The sequence below is a fragment of the Sipha flava genome, unplaced genomic scaffold (genome assembly GCF_003268045.1).
Source record: "Sipha flava isolate LNK unplaced genomic scaffold, YSA_version1 51_pilon_pilon, whole genome shotgun sequence".
Taxonomy (NCBI): Eukaryota; Metazoa; Arthropoda; class Insecta; order Hemiptera; family Aphididae; genus Sipha; species Sipha flava.
Window position 1 is genome coordinate 821,431 of NW_020273468.1, and position 20,942 is coordinate 842,372.

Here is a 20,942-nt window from a genome sequence, read left to right on the forward strand (position 1 = left end):
CCGTGGCAATACATTACCGTCGACTGCGTACGACGTTCCCTCATCCGGCGTCGCGACCGTGTCGCCGCGTACGATTTCCGCCGTCGCCGACGACCGGTAACGTTCTCGCTCGGGCGCGCTCGCGCGCGCGTGTGTGTGTGTGTGTGTGTGTGTGTGCGTGTGCGTGCGGTTCGACGACGACGACGACGACGACCACGGGCCCACGCCGGAATCGACTTCCGAACGGCGTGTCCGGTACGCGAAAAACGGAACCGCCGCGGCCCGGTAACGGCCTTTACGACCACGCGCTGACAAATACGCTCGTCCCGGTGGCCGCTTGGGCACGCGCGGTTAACATCGCTGCTTCCGTTATGCAAACAATCGCGGTCTTCCGATCGGCGACCGACGTTTTTGAAATCTCGATTACCGCGAACTGTGTTTTTTCGTTACACGTTAATTCTTTTTAATTTTTTTTTTTTTGTTCGTTTTTTTTTTTTTTCCTTCGTCCTTTACGCGTTTATAATTCGATTTTATCGTCGGCCCGCGTTATTGTGTTTCTTCGTGGTGTTCTACGCGTCACCCGACAGTGGTAAAACGTGACAGTCGTACAACGCGATATTTTACAGGTAAACACAGTTTTGATTCGTCAACATTGTTATAGCATTATCATAGATATGTATTATAAGCACCGCAGTAATTTCGAACATCAGTAGTCCGATTTTGATATGTACCCAATAAAACATGTTTCACTCAACGATACGTAATTATAGATACTACTATACTGTACACGTCGTAGTTAATGAAAATAACCCCGTTAAATGTTTCCATCAACATTTTAATTAAAAAATTACAATAAATAATATGACGACGTCTTAGTATCGAAGTTTTTGACTGCTTTCGTAAAACATTTTTCTTAGAAATTAAGATTAACAATGATTACAATAAACCCAAATTTCGAAGATTATAATTTTTGATTTTCAATGAAGGGAAACCTAAATTCAGGTAATTAGTAATATTTAGTATTTAAACTTAATACATAGTATACTATAAGAAGGTACGGACACGTGATAATAAAATTCCAACAATTAACATAAGAATTACTTTTCAACAATTATCTGTGGTTCAAAATTTTAAATATTTACAAATACGTTCCATCGTATGTGTACGCTTTCACATCGACTAGAATTAATTTCTAATTGATGATTTTCATAATTTTTCATGGAAATCCATTGTACTTTTCATATAAATGCTTTAGAATTACATACTAGTTATATTTTTATTTGACACATGAATATGTTGAACACCTACATACACCATAGAACTAATCATAAAATACCGCGAGGTATATGTACAATATTTATATGAACCACGTTCTAACTGTACACATACTACAATTCTTGCTACTTTAGCATCAAATTTCACAGAAACACATTTATGTTCATTGTATAACTTATTAATAATGATAATTGAAACAGTTTAAACTCTAGTTTGCAAAATTTTCCCTAAATGTTTAGTATAAGTAAAACATTCAAATACTATAAGTTAATAACATTTAAATAATTTGTTTTAAAAACCAAAAAATTATTTCAAAATAACCAATAGAATTTAAAACCAAAATTAAATTCTTAAACCTTTAACTTCATTAATTCTTATTTTAAATACAATTATTAACAACAACCAAGGATTATATTCAAATTCACTGAAATCCATCAATCAATAATTAACAATCTAAACTACACTGATAATTTACTGATATTTTAAAACTAAGCTTATTGTTATTTTAATTTATTAATACATTAGTTAGGTATATCAATAATTAATAATAATAAATAAGACAGATGGTGAAAATATTTGATAGTATGAATATTATTATATTATTATAGAATAGCTGTTTATCTGTTCATAATATAATTTGAAATAAATGCCTTGTGCTTATTAAATTGATAAAAAGTAAAATTAATAAGGGTTTTAATTAATTTGTCTGTCCAAATAAATGAACAAAATTTAATGGTTAGATTTTTGTGTACAATTTAAAAGTGTTATGAAAATAAAGATTATACTTTAATTTTTAAAATATATTAAATTATTTATAAACAAGTAATATAATTATACTTTTACAATAATCAAATATGTACGTTTCACACAATGATCGCATTTATTTCTTAAGTTATATTCAAGTCAATGAATGATTCGTTGGTATTAGAAAATATAAAATTATCAATGGAATAAAAAATGATTGTTAAGTCTTCCTAATGTGTAACCCTAAGTTGTTGTGGTTGAAACGGGTTTTATTCCGTCGGCAACGAAAGGTCGGAAATAGGGTTAAAAAATATTTAGCGCTACTTTAGCAGCAATCGCACATTTATTATTTATAGTTGAAGAATATACGGTTATTTACCCAGCAATTCAAAAAAAAATATATATATAAACTAAAATACTACACAGAGAAATAAATTATGGTGCCGAAAGTTATTTGGAAAAACTCTAGCTAATAAATTATAATAGCATGTAAGGACAAAACAACCCTCTAAACATATGCATGCTGACCCTTTTTATTATGTAAAAAACACATACGTATTTTGATTTTTCATTATATAATAAACAGTATTTAAACAGTTGTAATTACAAATAAAGCAATCGGTGAAAAGGGGACATGGAACAAATTGCATTATTAATAATGAATAATGAGTTTAATATGGATTATTATAATCTAATTAAAAACTATTTTAGATTCTTTACAGATGTTTAAAAAAAACTTTCATTATACTTATTTTTCTTTTCTCTATAAAATACATTAAACATTTCATAATAATATATATTTCCAAATTTTGTCAAACTCACTTTTATAATTTATTTGAATTTATATTTTTATTTTTGCATTTCATTTTCGAATTAATTAAATTGTTGCTTGATTTAAAAAGTTAACTTATAATAAATTAAATAATAATTTAAGTATTATTAATGATAATAAATTAAGTAATAATTTAATAATCTAACTAATAATCTTTAAATTAATAATTAATAATGTTAATAAAATAAATAAAAATAAATATACAGAAAATATAAAATATACAAAATATCCTCAAGAAATCATTTTATTTTTTTCATAAAATAAAAAAAATACAAAAATAATTAAATAATTAAATAATTAATTTAAAAAATATCCATTCCTTAACAAATATTGATTTATTCTTAATATTAAGTACTCGTTTAAATAATTAAGTAATAATTAATTTTTATTCAAACCAGTACGTAAAATATTTAACGTTTGTTACAGTCAAACTCAATGATGTACGAAAGCACTTGTTCGTACCAAAGTGCGTTGGACCTGAAAAGGGTGGCGATGTCATCACCGCCAAATATAAAAACAGAAAATGACTGTCTTCCGGCAACTACTCCTCAATGGCCATCAGTAGGAGTGGCTAGTTGCGCTTATAGGTAAATTGGAAAATAAAGTTTTTCTATAAATACATTATATGTAAACAACTTTAAGCTTAAATAATACGAAAAAAAAAACAATAATTATATTTACTCTAAAAATTAATATATATATATTAATACCCTTATTTAATGATCAGCGTACCTAATTATATTTGAATATGATTTATTTATTAAATATTATATTATATACTAGGTTCGCGTGTAATTCCACTTTTGAACAACTTAAACAGTCAGTGGAAAAAGCAAAGGCCGCATTACAAGACCGTGGAAGTTACTTATCATCTTGTGATCTTGGTACTTCTCCATTTTGTCCGGCAACGCCATCATCAAGAACGCCCGTGACTACTCATCCAAATACTAATTCACTTGATTTATACCAAGATGAACAAAATAATGCCGATAAACGAAATAATTGTAAGTACAAATCTATATAATTAAATCAATCATACTTTTAAAAAATACCTGATAATTTTAAAATCAATGTATAGTTAATAATACAAAGATAAACTAAAAGACATTATTATAAAACAAATACTGGACACAATTAAATTGTTGTTAACTATTATTTGCAAAAAAAAAAACTTCATAATATATAATAACGCATTGAAATTTTCCAAACATTATTATGTATTGTCGTTTTTGCGACTATAGAAAATAAAGTCAAAAAGAAAGAAAACCGTTTCCATGGAAACAACTTTTTGTCGTCATCCTTCAGTGGTTTTGTGCTTTTGGCCCTTTGAGAAAAAAATGGCGCATTTTGGAACAATTTCACTGAGCGCCGACACAATATATTATTTACGAATGTATATAATATAGATATATAAACATTCTTGCTCACCGGGCGTTCGGAAATGAATTGGAAAGAGACAGTACAGGGAGTAAGGGTGGAAAGAAAGAAAATTGAGTACATCCGTTGTGATCTTTTAGTTAAAAAGAAAAAAATGCTTTTTAATGATATGCCAGGGACATCGGTTTTTATTATTGTGATGGACTTCCGACGATCATATCAGACCACGCACATAATCCGTTTATGATTATCATTTCCTTCCTTAAAAATATACTATTTACTTCAAACGTGCTTTATAATTTAAAATAACATTATAATTAATATGGTATACAAATAATATAATATGAACTTTATTTAATTAAGGTTCAATTAAAAAAATGTTTTATCATTTCATTTATAATTTGCATTTTTTTATATAATTATTACTCATTACTCATTAGTTGAAAATTGTTACAAAAATTTAATAAAAAAACATTTTAAATTAATAGATTTATTATTATGTCAAATTTATTTTATGTGGAAACTGAAAATTAATTTAAAATATGTAATATCACCGGCAAAAATATTTTTTAAGTATGACCACCTAAATATAATTTTAACTCGCTGAGGTAGAAAAATATCCATTATTTGAACTCCGTAAACCACTAAATATATTGTATATTTACATATGTACATTATGCATGATAATTTTATTTTGTGTATATTTGTAAATAAATACTTATTCAACGATTTAGCTTATGGTTGAATCATAAAATTGAATTCGAATATGTAGAAAGTAAATTAAATTTAAAATATAAATACAATAAAAAAATATTTTGAAGCAATTTTTTTTTTTTTTTTGTATAAATACAATCGTATTTATTTCTTAAGAAATTATGAAAATACAATCTCTTTTCTTTTAAATATTTGAGTTTTTCTACTTTTTTTTTTGTAACCGCTTTTGTTGTTTTTTTCAACACCTTTTTAGATAATTATTTTGCTGACGTAAACTGAAAATAATGGATTTTCCACATAAAAAGAGGGTAAATTATCATTATAAACAAATATAAAAAAAGAACAGATATGATAAAAAGAAAACCTCCGGAACATTTATACCGATTCCAGGCGACGAGCCGCAACGATAGTATCCTTTTCCGGTGTTCCGGTTAGTTTTCCTGATATATTTTATTTGTCACAAAAGAAAGGTTATTTAACAAAATAAAATTAAAATAACTATTTAAAAACATTTTCCAGACGCTCATGTTATAACAGTGCAATTCTGAACAATAATTTTGAATAATTCGCGAAAAATATGTTTTCCTTCTAAATTGATTAATGAATGCATTGTGTACAGTACACATATAGATACTATTTTCAGATTGGTAAATACTCATTTGCTATATTAATTATTATTTATTAGTGTTTTGTTTGTCGTTTTAACATATTATTCTCCTTTGACATCAAATATTGTTAATATTAATTTCTATAGCAAACTGTGTTTATTTGTAACCATTTCATTTTCAATAATAATAAAAGAATTAAATTTATAACAAATAGCATATTTTATACCAAAACTATTATTTATTGCCATACATGAATAATAGTAATTGTGCAGTTCATTTTATGAAAAAAATATAAAAATGCCTAGTAATTAATACTCTGTTAACTAAGTTATTCTTATTCATGAAAAAAGTCATAGGAAAATAAAGTAAAGAAAACGCTGGAAAGTTTCATTTATATCGGACCAGTTACGATACAAATATTGTACTGTGGATGTACCCCATATATAGAGAAACCAAAGACGCTATAACCTACCTAACGAGATAAAACTGTGTTCTTCGGATATAGGTATGAATGCCACCAATACCAGGGGATAAATCTAAAAGAAAAGTCAGCACTTAAATTAAGAATTGAATTTGTAAAATATTTTTCTGTTACAGAAGTAGATATTGGATTTCAACGTTATTTAATTTATAACATAAAATTAAAATATTATATTTTGTGTTTTAGACATTGATTCATCCAATAGCAGATATGATAAAAGTTCCGGATTGATGCATTTATCATCTTCTACTCCAAATGGTAAGATTTTAATGATAAATTCGTATTCATTATTATAGAGTAATCATATTATAACATTTACAATTAATAATTTACTAGAGTATAATAATTACGAAAAAAATTAATTTAATACATATGTACATACTGTCTGTAAAATTGTATAACAATTTATGTTAAGTTTATTTCTTAATATTGATTTAATCAACGTAGATATTTATGTCTTTCATCCAGTGGCGCACGCGGGGGGGGGTTGTAACCTCCCCCCCCGAAATTTTCTTCAATGTCTAGGTTAAAATTTACAAATTTTACAAGTTTGAAATATGAAAAGCTAGTATTGAATACCTAATATCATTGATTATAGAATAGTCTATTCTACTATTTAAGTCAAAATATATTAAGTATTTGCATAATTTTGTTAATTGTAAAATATGTTATATTTTTACCTTAGACCCCCCCCCCCCCGAAAAAAAATCCTGTGTGCGCTACTGCTTTCATCGATAATTAATAAATACAGATTAGTTGACAATAGTTGTACTTTTGAGTCCTAGGCAAAACGCGCATGTGATATGATTAATAATTGCTTGTCGTTTATTACACAGGTTGTTATTATGAAATGTAAATAAAACAATATAACACATTGTAACTTTGATCGAATCAGGGGACAATAATTTTTTTTAATTTGTACATAAAAAGTTCATTTTAAGCTATAATATACATTTATAAATACTGAAATTTTCGAATGAAACAAAAACTTGTCTCAACATAGCAATTTCTATTAGATGCAAAAATGTAAAGCATAATACTAATAATTTATTAAGTGTGAGTAGTATTGAGAAATTTTTCCACGAAGAATATACGAATAATTACCAAATCTCGTATAATTTTATTATTTTACCTCATACCTCTTACTTATTTCGACGTTCACAATTTCAGAAACCCGCATTTCACACATGTTTATAATGATTTTATTTTGTCTGTTTGTGGTATTAATTTAATTATGATTCGTTTGATAATTAGACAGTCACTAATTAATTGTAATTAATAATGATAAATGGACTATAAGTTAGAGCATATATAGAAGACTGTAGATTAGATCATGTTTGTGTTATATATTTATATTATAAGCATTATTTCTAACTTGAATTGTATCACATTATGATAAATAATAATAATAATAAATACCATACAATTATGGGTTAAGTAAAAAACAACTGAGTACTGCTATTATTTACCAATATTCGTTAAAGCATTTTTAAATGTTTTATTATATTTATAATTTAATAATACAAATAATGTGAAAAATTAAATTTTTTTTTTTTTAAAACCCAAAATATTTAAATAACAATTAAATATACGACTCAGTACTATTTTATTTGTCACAGAATATCGTTTTAAAAGTTCAATGAAGTTTTTACTTTTTGATATATAATATGATATTTTTAAATTATAATTTGTATTACCAAAATTTTGTTTTAACTTAATTAACATAAAAGTGTATGTTTAAAAATGAATACTACTTTTTTCACAGCCAGAAATATACAACATACGTTTAACCAAAGATCAATGAAATAAATCCAACAATAAAATCGTTACACTTTTATAATATTTGAATTTTATTTCTAACATTCTACTCGGAAAATAATAATCCGTGTAAATCAGTAGGCGGAGACGAAAAATGTAACCTCAAGTATACATGTATAATATTGAATTAGTATAAATGTTGTTGGGTGAAAAGGCGAACGCGTTTCCCCCTATTGACGATAGTATGTTTATCTCCGACGGTGGTTCACTTCTAAAGGAGAGGGGGGACTGTCAACCCATCGGTATGAGGGTCACATGCCGTTGCTATGGATACTTGTCGTCAGTCAAATGGCCGCCATCCACTCCGCCTCACCAATCATTCCTATTTGAGAATTTCTTTTCTCACATCTAATAGATTTTTTTTTTCGTTTGCCATTGAATTAGGATACAACGACAAGAACCATTGTTTAGCTTTTATAAAAAAAAAAAAAAAAAAAAAAAATGGAACGTTTCACTCATTTTTAACCAAGATAATTGAATACCCCAACTTCTTGGTTTTTATACAAATAGATACACATTATAAAATTAAAACTACATTTTTAACAATTATATAACTATTATATATTTAAACATAATCATCATTATTTATAAAAATAAATATTTATGTTTATATTTACATTTCAAATTTAAGAACAATTTAAATCAAAATTATTCGTAAATATTTCTAAGCAAATAATTGACAATAAAAATCCAAATCTATAATATAAAACAATTTAAAAGTTTTAATACTTGATTATTTGGATTTTTACTTTGTATAGTATATATTGTAAAATACAAACTCATATTAGATCAATCAATATTAGTTTTTAGCAATTATTTTAAAGTTTTAATAAGTATATAAATTTAATAAATATTTTATTTTTCTAACTATAAATGTTTCAATTAAATTTATAACGCTTATTAGGATGTATTGTTTTCGTATATTCACATTCTTATCTAACAAGCCATATTGACGTTACATCCTAAAAAATACTTCTCTAAAATTTATTATGTTTAGTTAAAATGATAAATATTAATAAACAATATTATTTTTAATCAATTATAAATGTACCTATACTATATAAAATTATTTGGCTAACACACTGTTAATTATATTTTTTTATAATTTATACAGGTTTATCTTCTGTAGGAAAATCATCGTATTTACCATCATCCATATCAGATTCTTTTAGATCATCATCTAAATCAGGTATGCTAAAATTATTTATTTGCATTTAATTAATATAATTAAAGTAAATATAGAAATATTCCATCGGAGAGAAGTGTTATTTTTCATATTACCACAAATTATCATTAATACCAAATATTCTTTTAATTTAATAATTATTCGCCAACAGATTTTTTTGAGTACAAAGATAAAAATTGTGGATTCTTAGAATATAAAAATGGAGTTAATAATTCTGTGCGATATTTATAAAGAGTTTGCAAATATTTTTTAAACATAAATAACATTAATTTGATATTTTTATTGCTTAAAATCATTTCTGAATTACACGTACTCGTCTGAGATAAATTACTATTTAAAATTAATGCAATTACTAAACCTAAATCGATAATGTTTTTGTTGAAAAATGAACACAAATCTCATATATCCATATATAATTATTGTTATTTAGCTATACTCTATTAATTTACATAAGTCCCTGATGGTCATTATTAAAATAAATATGTGTATTTAAAAAAATAAAATACTTCCCAAATAAATTAAAAGTGAAAAAAATTGTACAACCAAACCCTTATAAATACGATTTTAGAAATATCCTTTTTTATTACACATCTAGCGTATTAGAGATCCAACTATGTCAAATTTCAAGGTTATACGTTTTGTAATTTTTGAGGATGTAGTGATCTGTAAGTGAGTGAGTGAGTGATAGACATTTAAATTTTAGATATATTTATATTATTACAGTTTAATTAATTTATGAATCTTAGATTAATCTTAATCGATTTAAAAAATAATTGTTATCCCCACTTCAAGTATGGTTAAAAGTTGATAGTACTGTGTTATGATGTGATGTATTAATGTATAATATAAAACACAATTTGATATTGTAAATATTGATTGAATAATGACATTAATAATTGTTATATATAAGGATAAATAAAATAAATTATGTTTTTTAATTTATACATAAAGGACAACATACTTGAATTGTATAATACTGCACAATAACGTTTTGGTGATATTTCCCTGTAAGTACCAATTACTTAAATGTCGTTTATTTTAAATAATAATTTCCTTAATATATACATGAATGGTTTTCTTGCAGCAAAACCAATATAAAAATCGTCATGTATAATGAAGTAAAAAGGCGTTTGTTTGTTTCTGGATAAACTAATATTATATGATTTACAATGGAATTTACAAAACGACGATTATATATATATTTTTTTTATTTTCCTATAGTAACCTAACCTGACTTAAAGATAAACAAATATTTTCATAGGCAAAGCTGGATAATTCAGCTAGTATATAAATATATATGAAAGAATAAAACCATAACATTGATTATCGTGTTTATTTAGCACCTAATATAATAATAAGCTAGCTGCAGGGTGTTGGCGCGGCTTTAGTATGTAACGCGTATAGCGTGACTGACATCCCTTTTTCGCGGTAAACTGTATAAAAGCCGAGGTGTCTTTTCGTGACAGTCATCGAGTCAAACAATGCAATATATAATTTCACATAGGCGAGCCCGTTCTGAGAATAAGGTGGGGTAAGGGCAACAGTTAACTTGGTTATGATTAATGGTCCTGGCTCCCTCGCCAAACAACAGTCCATCCCTATTAGCAATAAATAAAAATATATACATTTCTTTTTCTTTTTTTTGTTTACCCAGCACGCTTTGTCTCGAGGCTTTCATTCGTATCCACCCTTCACCCCTCACACACACAAGTTAACCTTAGTACCATAAAACATTTGACTCAAGATGTAATCAAAACCGAGAAAACCCACTAACCCGTAAATAATGGGGGTTTTATTTACTTTACCAATACCGCACAGGGAGATGTATTGCAAATCAGGATCACATTCGAGTAATATATTCACATTTTTATATAAACTATATAAATATTCTCATACACAATCAATCATGCCCGGCGTTATGTTATTTTTCGATTGAAAAAACCAATGCAACGCTTAAACGTTTGATTGATTCTATGTCGATACGGTATGTACGAATATAAATAGTGAATATAATAACATGTCTTTTTTAAATACTGATATTAAGCATAGTAAAAATCACTTTATATGACCACCTCGAAAACGGATAGTTAATAAACTGTAGTTATAAGTTAATAGTACAAAACGTGCATAGATATAAACATACGAGTACATAGATATATATTGTGAGGAGGAGACTATATTTTAATTTTAACATCGTTCCTACAACTGAGATTAAAATAAATACCTTCTACTACATTAAGTATAAGATATTCGGAGGAAAATGTTCAATAAACTGCAACATAATTCATGTGTAATTAACTGTTAAAATATATTATTATAATATCAATTACCAAAGATGATTGGATATCAGATTTTAGCTAATTTTAAATAATTTTTGTACTAAAACAACTGTTTTTATTGTTGAAACTCGCGTCGTATAATATCTACATGAGAAATTTATCTACCACAATTGTGTGTTGGCATTATATGTTATCTACAATTTTCCACCCCACAATCTGTAGATTGTAGGTGTCGTCTGAGCATCTGGGCATTATTACATTAATGAACTTTTTTTCATGTTTTCAAAAAACTGGTCAAAAAGATTATTTGATGCATTGAGTGAACGCCACCACTCTTCCATCAACTGCCATTCCAATAAGTTAGTGGCACCACGTGTTTTTATGACATATTTTACTTTAACACGTCTCCACGTAGACTCTATAGATTGGATATTGACCCCTGTTTTTGATCAATAAAGTGGAACTGGTGGTTTACAGTTCTATGCACATAGCCGAGGTCACTTAAATTGCTGTAAGCCCTCCATTCATCCGAGTTGATGTTATAATTATAGGGTTATATCTGCAATATCAGTATCCGTTCAAAGTAGATATCACCCGAAAGGTAGATAACATATAACGCCATCAAAGTGTAGGTAAATAGCATATGACGCGAGTTCCTTATTGTTTCATGTAATTACATTTTTGCTTCAATTAAGACGTACGAATGAATGTCGATAGTTTTTTTTCTGTAACCATAAATACTTCCGTGATTCACAACATGACATGGAACATATTTAACAGTTAAAGATTAGTTTAATTCCAAATTTCTTTTCGGTAGATCTATGCTAGAATTACTTAAAATAACAATATAAATTGTCAAAGACCCGATACTAAAAGAACAGATTTTATGCATGCATATTATATGAGAACAATAGTTATTTGCGGCGTGTGCGCATTGTCACGACATGGAGCCCCTCAATATATACGAATACAACTTCATCTAGTCGAACGTTATTTTGCATAATAAAGAGAATTTATGACGATAATTATTATAATATTGTTACCAGTCAAATAAATCGAAGTACGTTCATACACACGTTGGTTACTTTTGTCTGTCGTCGATACCATATCACATAAACTTCTATATTCCCCTTAAAATTCAACCATCGGAGTCTTTCAATGTAATAACTCCTGTCCTCCCCGACCCCAGTTCTCTACTGAAAACACCCCCGATTCTCATCCCTTCTACTCGTCCCCTTGCAACGACCGACCGTCGACGACGAGTTTTCGAACATGACTAATCTCTATGGGTTTCCGTTTCAGAATGAAAAGTCGGCGACGGCGTACGGTTTCCTGCCGTACGCACGGCCCGAAATAATAGCCTCAGTCCACACGCGTCGCACGGCCTTTGTCAATTAAAGGCCCTTTTGGTCCATTTCACCAGTGGACGACCGCCTTTAACGAGCGACCCTTTCACTATATCCCGTAACTTAACCATTGTTTGTTTATGATTAAAACCAAACGGGCCAGAAAAAAAATATAAAAAATACGTGCATACCAAAAAAAAAAAAAAAAAATAATAGTGATAATAATAAAATAATAAAAAAACGCTGATGCGTATAATGTATACAACATTTTGTGCAGTACATCTCACATGACATTGCAATCGTTTTTCACTTTTATGACAACCGACGACTATGTATACCATATCACTATATCACTATCGTTTTATTGAATTAATTTATACGTTTTTATTGACAGAAATTTGTATTTTTATCACAGTATATGTCTTTAATTACTTGAAAACCAAACAAAAAAAAGTATAAATCTAAATTGAAAACGTTTAAAAAATATAAAAAGGTTTATTTTAAATCATAATAACTGTAAACCCGTTGTATTATTTTATATATAATAAATACAAATGTCAATTTATTCTAATAAATTATATTATTGTAATAATTTACGTTATTTTTATTTTTATTTAACATCAACAAAAATAATGATAGCTAAGAAAAATCAATAAATGTTTAAACTATAAACGTACCTATTTAATATTTTATAGTTGAATAAATAAGAAATGGGAGTACTAATAATTTTGTTATATCATTTTATAATAATCTCTTTGATGTATGCATATCGATGTATAATAGTTCAAATATTATGCAAATGATTATAAATTATATTAAATATCTGAATCAATCTCACGACATGTGTTTAAATTTTATACTATAATGATTTGCACCTGGTACATAATTAATAAAATAATTTAATAATATAAAAATCATATTAACTTCATCACCCTAGTCACCATTAAAATACCACAGACAAATTTAATATTATTAACAATAAACCAAAGTGTTCATGGTAGACACTAATCACCCCTAACATCGATTCATTATTCTGGTATACCTATACCGCTGCAGCGTAACTATCACCTGTCTACATCTGCCGACCCAATAAGTCTAATATCAATTTGTATTATGTTCATTGTTTAACCCCATTAACACTACACATTTACACGTCTCATGCTATGCATCAAATCATCACTTTAATATAAGTGAATTAATGAACTCATTGCTATTAATTTATATATAGTAATATAATATGATTAAAAATATGTTTAAGTACCTACTATAGGTATTGGAATAAATTATATTTTATATTCATATTATTATATGTACTAACTATATAGATATATACTCGTATGCATACTAAAAATACATTCAATACAGCGTTATTTATCTATTATATACATACCTACTTTAAATTTTCTTTATAAAAGAGTTATTTTCATTTAAAAATCTAAAAAATAGTGATTCTTTTACTTAAATTAAATCTTTAAGTACTTTTTCAAATTAAACTATTATATTTTAAAATTTGCTTCATGAAACGCTTTTAAAAGAAATTATTAGCTTGGAAAAAAAAATATATTTATTGTAAAAAATGAGAAATTATTTCAGGCTTCTAAGAAAGTCCAGGTAACTACATAGGTATAAGAAAGCATGACTAACACCCTCATCTTAAATTATTTACTGCCCAACTAGTTAATATCAATTTATTAATACAATTTTAAATAGTATGCTTAATATTAAGGTTTAGTACAAAGGTAGCTAACCCCTAAATAATTAGGAAAAAGGCGAGGTAGAAGAACAAAAAGAGTAATATATTATTACTTTTACCACGTCAAAAAATTAATTACGTTTTCAGTACATCAATAGACACAAATAAAATCTTTAACTAATTATAAATGTATATATTTTAATATTAAATGGTTAATTAGATATTTATACCAATATGATTCTAAATTTACATAAAAGTAAATCAAATAAATATTCTTAATAGCAAGTAATATGGTACGTTGCACATTTTATAAATAAATTATCATTGATATATTACAGCTGTATACATAACTAATACCAAAACATTTTGTTATTAAACTTACTTTATTAACATTTCAAATGTTAGATTATTTTAACCACCGTTTTGAATAAGAAGATAACAATAATATGTATATTAAATGTCAGCTACCTACATCTTTTTCTCATGTTAATTGATCATAAATACTTTTATCAATTGTTAGATACCTACCTAAATTGAATTTAATGTAATTTTGTCAATAAAATATGAAATTTATTTAAAATTAAATTTTATTATTATTTTATTATTATTTCAATATTGTTAAAAAAAATAAATAAATTTTTTGTTCTTAGTAATATTATTATTATTTAGATGGAGTCTGTGAATTTTGTGAAAATGAAGGAGTATTTTTCGTTGGATTAGCAGTTTGTAAAATATAGTCAATATTCTCAATTTACTTCATTTAAAGATTCAAAAGCTTGAATTTATTGAATAACAGAGCGCGCTAAAATATTGTTTTACCCTACAATCGATATAATCGTATATGGGTTGTAGAAACAGAAAAATTAAATTAGTCACATAGAGCGCACTGCTTGGTATAAAAATCAATTTTATAGTCAGTAAATTATAATAAACAAATAATAATTATGACAACCACACTTAAAAAAAATATATTCAAGCATTAAATTATAGCATGGAATAAATCGAAACGTTTCAATAAAGATCTTTGAAAGAAAAATGTATAAAATAAGTTTAAAAATTACTTTAAATTCATCATATTATACTTAATTAAAAAAAAAAAAAAAAAATTTATATTCCCAAAAAAGCATAAATTAATATAAGTTAAATTAATTATTGCTCACATTATGAAAATAAATCAATATTGAAATTAGCTTTCGGATATTTGTAAATATGTTGCACAAAATAGTATTAAATGTTACTAAAACTGTACAACTATAATTCGGTACAATTAGGGCTGAAATATAACAGTATAATTAAATCCTAGAAATATGAAAAATCATAAGTTAAGCTTACGCATAAATGTAAAAATAATATAAATGTTATGTCACAAAATAAAAGTGTCTCTATGTTCTCAAAAATATGTTATATTTCTACTACTATTTCATACTATTTCATTACATACCATTTCAAATCTTGTTTAGATGCTCTATATTACATAAATAAAATAATAACGAATTTAAACTTTTCGATAAAAAAGAACAAGCGTCTATTATAATATTCTTTTTACAAATGTCATTACAGGCAGTGACCCCTTAAAAAATTAATAATGGCTCTCTGAGTGGCATGTTCAATGTAACAAAATCAGATAAAAAGCGTGTGGTTACAAGCGTGTTGCCCTCGTAGGGGGTATTCGTTCTACACGTTACCTTATCGTTTCCTGTCCTCGACACAGCACGTGGACGACAACCGTATCTATACATGATTTTTTTATACACCCCAGTTTTGCCTCAGCCGTATCTTTGCCAACAATAATTGAGACATGACTCACGAATAATAAAAATAAAATATATATATATTATAAGTAAAAATCTCGTATATCTTTAACTTTTATAAAACCATGAAATATCGATACCTAAAAAAATAATGATAAAAATTTACTCATAATAATACATATATATGTAATATTACATAATAATAAGTACCTGTTTACTATTAATATAAACATTAGGTTTATATTATATACGTATCTTTAAGATGTCTTCAGTTTTAGTAATATGAAGGGTACGGGAAACAAAATAGGTTTTAATGTTGTAACAATTTCAGTGATACATGTAGCATAATATTATGCATTATGCAATCATAATTTAACATCAAATAAATTAGAATTCCGAGTTATAAGAAAAAATATGTTTACTGTAATGAATATAAGATTAGAAAATTTATTTCCGCATAATATGCACATACAAAAATCTATATAACGTATGAAAAAAGATTCAACTTTCATTAGGTATAGACGATATGATATATTATTCTAATATTATTAATATTATACCAATATATTAACATAATATTACACATGAGTATATAAAAGAACATTTTCTATACATAAAAAAAAAAAACTTTGATAATTTATGAAATCCAATATCGATAAATGCATGGTTTTTTGTATACGGAAAACATATCCTATTGTATAGATACTCGTTTTTACGAAGTGTTCGTTATTTTTCATCAATAAAAACAACTCAATAGAGTAAATCAACTATACTCTTTAGAAGTTTAGGGGATATAGAATTGATTTTAAAACTATCAAGAAACACGAAATACTACATTTTTTCAATGTTCTCAGTTGATAAAATAATTTTTTTCTACTATCCAACGTAGTTTAGGCAATTTTATATAAAAAATTAAAATAGAATATAAAGTTTAAGCCTTTAAAAAATATTCAAAGAATATTATACAGCTGAAATATTTTTAATTTATAAGTCTCATTATTTTAAATGTGAATCAGATCCATTTGGAATTATTGAAGGAAGTGAATTAACTAACGAAATAGTATCATAATGTTTAAAATCGAGAAAAAAACAATATAATACTCATAAAGTTATAATAAACAATATTTTATAACTTAAATTTACCAATCCTTGAAAAAAAAATTGAAGATTTGAAGCAAATATCAATATATATTATTAAACCAGCTTTAAAATAATTTTGGAACAATACATTATTAATACAAGCTGAGACAGTCCAAGCAAAGCAAAATAAGACAAAATACTAAAATTTAAGTAGTTTAATTAATAATTAGTTACAAGTAAAATTTCGATAAAATAAAATATCTGTAACTCAATATATATATTTTATAATTACCGTATAAAATATAATAAATTTACATAAATTGTTAGTAATTTTAAAATTTCATCTTTATAATAAAACATTATTTTCATAAAATGTATATTAATTTGAAAAACAAACAGGACATTTCTACAATCTTAAAGTCCTTTAAGAACCTAGAGTTTTATCATATAATTTTAAATTAATGTAGAAAAATGTAGGTACTTCTACTACTAAATTATACTATATTGCACAATTTGTAATTAAATTTTTTCCAAGCGTAATATTTTTTATGTTTCTGAACATTTTTAAGACCAGGGCATTAACCTCTTTTGTATTTATCGATTCATTATATTTAGTATTTAATTATATACGTATCAATCTAGGGATGGTATCGGTATACTTAAAACACTTTATGTATTGGATTATAAATAGTAGTCAAAAAAATAATGTGCAAATGGCGACAAAGGGTTGATACAATAGTGTGAAGTATTTATTGTTTGAATGGGTATATATGCATAAAGTACTACACAGTAGAAAACAATAGATCAACTTGTATACATGGGGCTTTTTCTTTTATGACCACCACATTTTTTTTGACCATTTTCAAAGTCTACCCCATCCAAGGTACTCTAAACGTATTTTTAAAGTAATTACACTTAATTACACTACTATACTTGGTCCACTATTAGAGGTTCTTTTGTGATCACCACCGTTATTTTGTATGTATGTATATTTATATATAATATGCACGTCCTATTTTCCCACTGAGAGGTGGTGTTCTGTTCTCACTTGTTGTGCACTCGATCGGTTTTTATAAATTTACTTTTGAATATTTCATGAGAAACTTCGATTTAGGATTTTATTATAAACATATTTTGATCAATATGTACACGATACCTAGACGAGTGTAATAATAAATTATCGTTATTAATAATACATAAATCACATTTAGAAATAGCGACCAAATGTTGACCGAATAACACTTAAGGCATAATTATTACAGTTGCTATGCAAAATTATTTTTATAAGATGTATAAATAATTTGTAAAGCCTTTGATGGGAATCCACTATAGCTATAAGATTTAAATAATTTATGAGAGGATTCTGTATAATTATGGTTTGCAAGTTAACTATATTGAAAGGCTTATTATATGATTTAAAATGAAAATTACACGACCACTACATTATTATAAAGAGAAAACCGGTCGATCGTAACTCCTCGACTACCCTCAATCGCCATGGCAACGCATCGATTGTGTCCGGGCTTTGGAACAATTCCAAATTACCTGCTGGGACCTGAAATAATTATTTTTTACTAAAATGTTTTATATTACTTGGTTTTTCCTATGCACAGCTCATAAGAAATAGTTAAAATTCAATTTTACCTTATATTTTTAACTAATGCGTGTATAGTATACTCGTATTAATGAAACTTTTAATAGCAAATCAAAATTCAAGAATTAAAAATAAAACAACAGCTATTTATCATAACACTGGAATTCTACCGATAGAGCTGATATATGTATAAGTACGTGATTGTACATTTTTAAAAAAAATAGTTTTGTATTTTCCATCGGATCCGGGAGGCATAATCGACCCAACGAAAGGTTCATCTATGCACACTTCGTTTACTTAACATGATATTGTAGCGTTCTGCCGATTACTCATATGAAATATTACAATATTAAAAGTTGTTATGTAAATACGCATGTTGCACCGAACTATATTGCTCGACAATAACACTATTTACAGTTAACACGTATAATAAAATATGAGACAAAACAATAATTATAATTATCATAGTAATAATTATTATTGTTATCGTGATGAATAAGACAATATTAATACATTTTATTTTAGTGCACGTGTACATATAAGGGCTCTCGCACGCATTTCGACCGTCTTTGACGTTGCGTGTGCAACGAAACACGTGCAAAGTAGTAGAAATGGTAGGGGTGTAGAGGGATTATATAATACCCTTTGGTATTTTTGCAGTTTAAATACCTCGTAGATACCTCATTTAATCCAGTAAATATAATACCACTTTTGCAACCATAGCACAGTTAAATATATTTTCGACAGGAAAATATTTTCGCAAAAAATCGAGACAATGCCCTTAATTTGATGGGAAGCGAAATTAGAATTACCAACAAGGTAATGTTATTTTCTACAACATGTTGAAATTTCTATAAAAATATATATGATTGCAATCAATATAATATATTACGCATTTATTAGTATGAATAAATAGTATGATCAAAACGATTTGTAATAAAATCTAATTTCAAGCAGTTTAAATTTCATTTTTCTAAGAACACTATATTATTAACCTGAATGGTGGAGTGTGGTTATTTTTATTCTTCAATGTCACAATATTCGAATATAAACTGTATAGGTTCTTAGGGACCCTTAGGACTTATAATTGTATTATCTACGCTAGCAATAATACATTTGATAAATCATATTTTACAATATTAAGCCATACTTATTTTACCATACAATTTCATATTGAAAATAACCTCGAACAAGAGGCGCTATAGCGAATACCAGTAATTCATTTCGTGTCCTCGTCCTTGTTGAAAATTCGACAAAAAATCACGCGGCGTTTGGTAGGGACGCAAATTCTCTCTTCGCACTGCCAAACAAAATCGTCGTCCGACTGCGAGCGTAAAATTAATTCGTATCGGCCTACGCCCCCCACATGATAATAGCAACAGCGACAAAAACCATAACTGGAACGGCAATATTGGTATGAAGACGTTCGTGACGGTGTACGCGTGTGCATACGTATGTACGTACATAAATCATAACCACATAAATCGCGCATCAGCCGGACAGTATGTTTCACGTCGAAACGCGTTCCGTATCGGCTGCGACCGACCCTCCTCCGCGGCGCTGGCACGCGAGTGCCACAACGGAAACAATCGGTTTTTACGAGACGCACACGCGTCGTCGGACTACCGCTGCACACGAACGAGCGCGCGGGGCCGAGCGGGTGGGCAAAAAACATATTGTGCAGGTCGACAATGTGTATATTACGCGCGCCGTGTATGCGTGTACGTATACAATATAATAAATAAACGATATATTTACAGGAACACGTGCCCGGCCACTTAGCCGACCGAGTCGTGTGTATCCGTTTCGCCGATTTTCACACGGTGTGTGGCCCGCTCGCCACCGTACGGTCCCCTCCGTCCCACCGCCACGTCCTTATTTTCCCAGTGTTTTGTGCAATTTTTTTTTTTTCCTCTCGTTTTGTTTTCTCTCCCCCTTTATCGCCGCGGACCTTACCGATGCGCACCGGCCGCACACACGCGCTGTTGACTCTCCGTCGTCGCCGACAACAATGCACAGATAATTGGATGGAATGATAATAATATAATGTATTACTATTATTCTATGTTGCACAAGTAAATGTTTTTTTTTTCTGTCATCTGACGTACGAAAATCGTACACCGCGAATAGATTTATAATGTGTGTGTGTGTGTGTGTGTGTGTGTGTGTGTGTGTGTGTGTGTGT

The 20,942-nt window shown here is 27.7% G+C and overlaps 1 protein-coding gene across 1 annotated transcript in view; it reads left to right on the forward strand.

Annotated features, from left to right (window-relative positions):
* Positions 1–6: 6 nt before the first annotated feature.
* The window catches only part of LOC112690744 (DNA-binding protein D-ETS-3), a 46,426-nt gene continuing 25,490 nt past the window's right edge, over positions 7–20,942 (forward strand). The window contains exons 1-5 of the mRNA XM_025564818.1: positions 7–605; positions 3,257–3,417; positions 3,614–3,834; positions 6,197–6,268; positions 8,943–9,017. Of these exons, the coding sequence (XP_025420603.1) occupies positions 3,266–3,417; positions 3,614–3,834; positions 6,197–6,268; positions 8,943–9,017 (520 nt within the window). The 5' untranslated portion in view covers positions 7–605; positions 3,257–3,265. The remainder of the gene's footprint in view (positions 606–3,256; positions 3,418–3,613; positions 3,835–6,196; positions 6,269–8,942; positions 9,018–20,942) is intronic.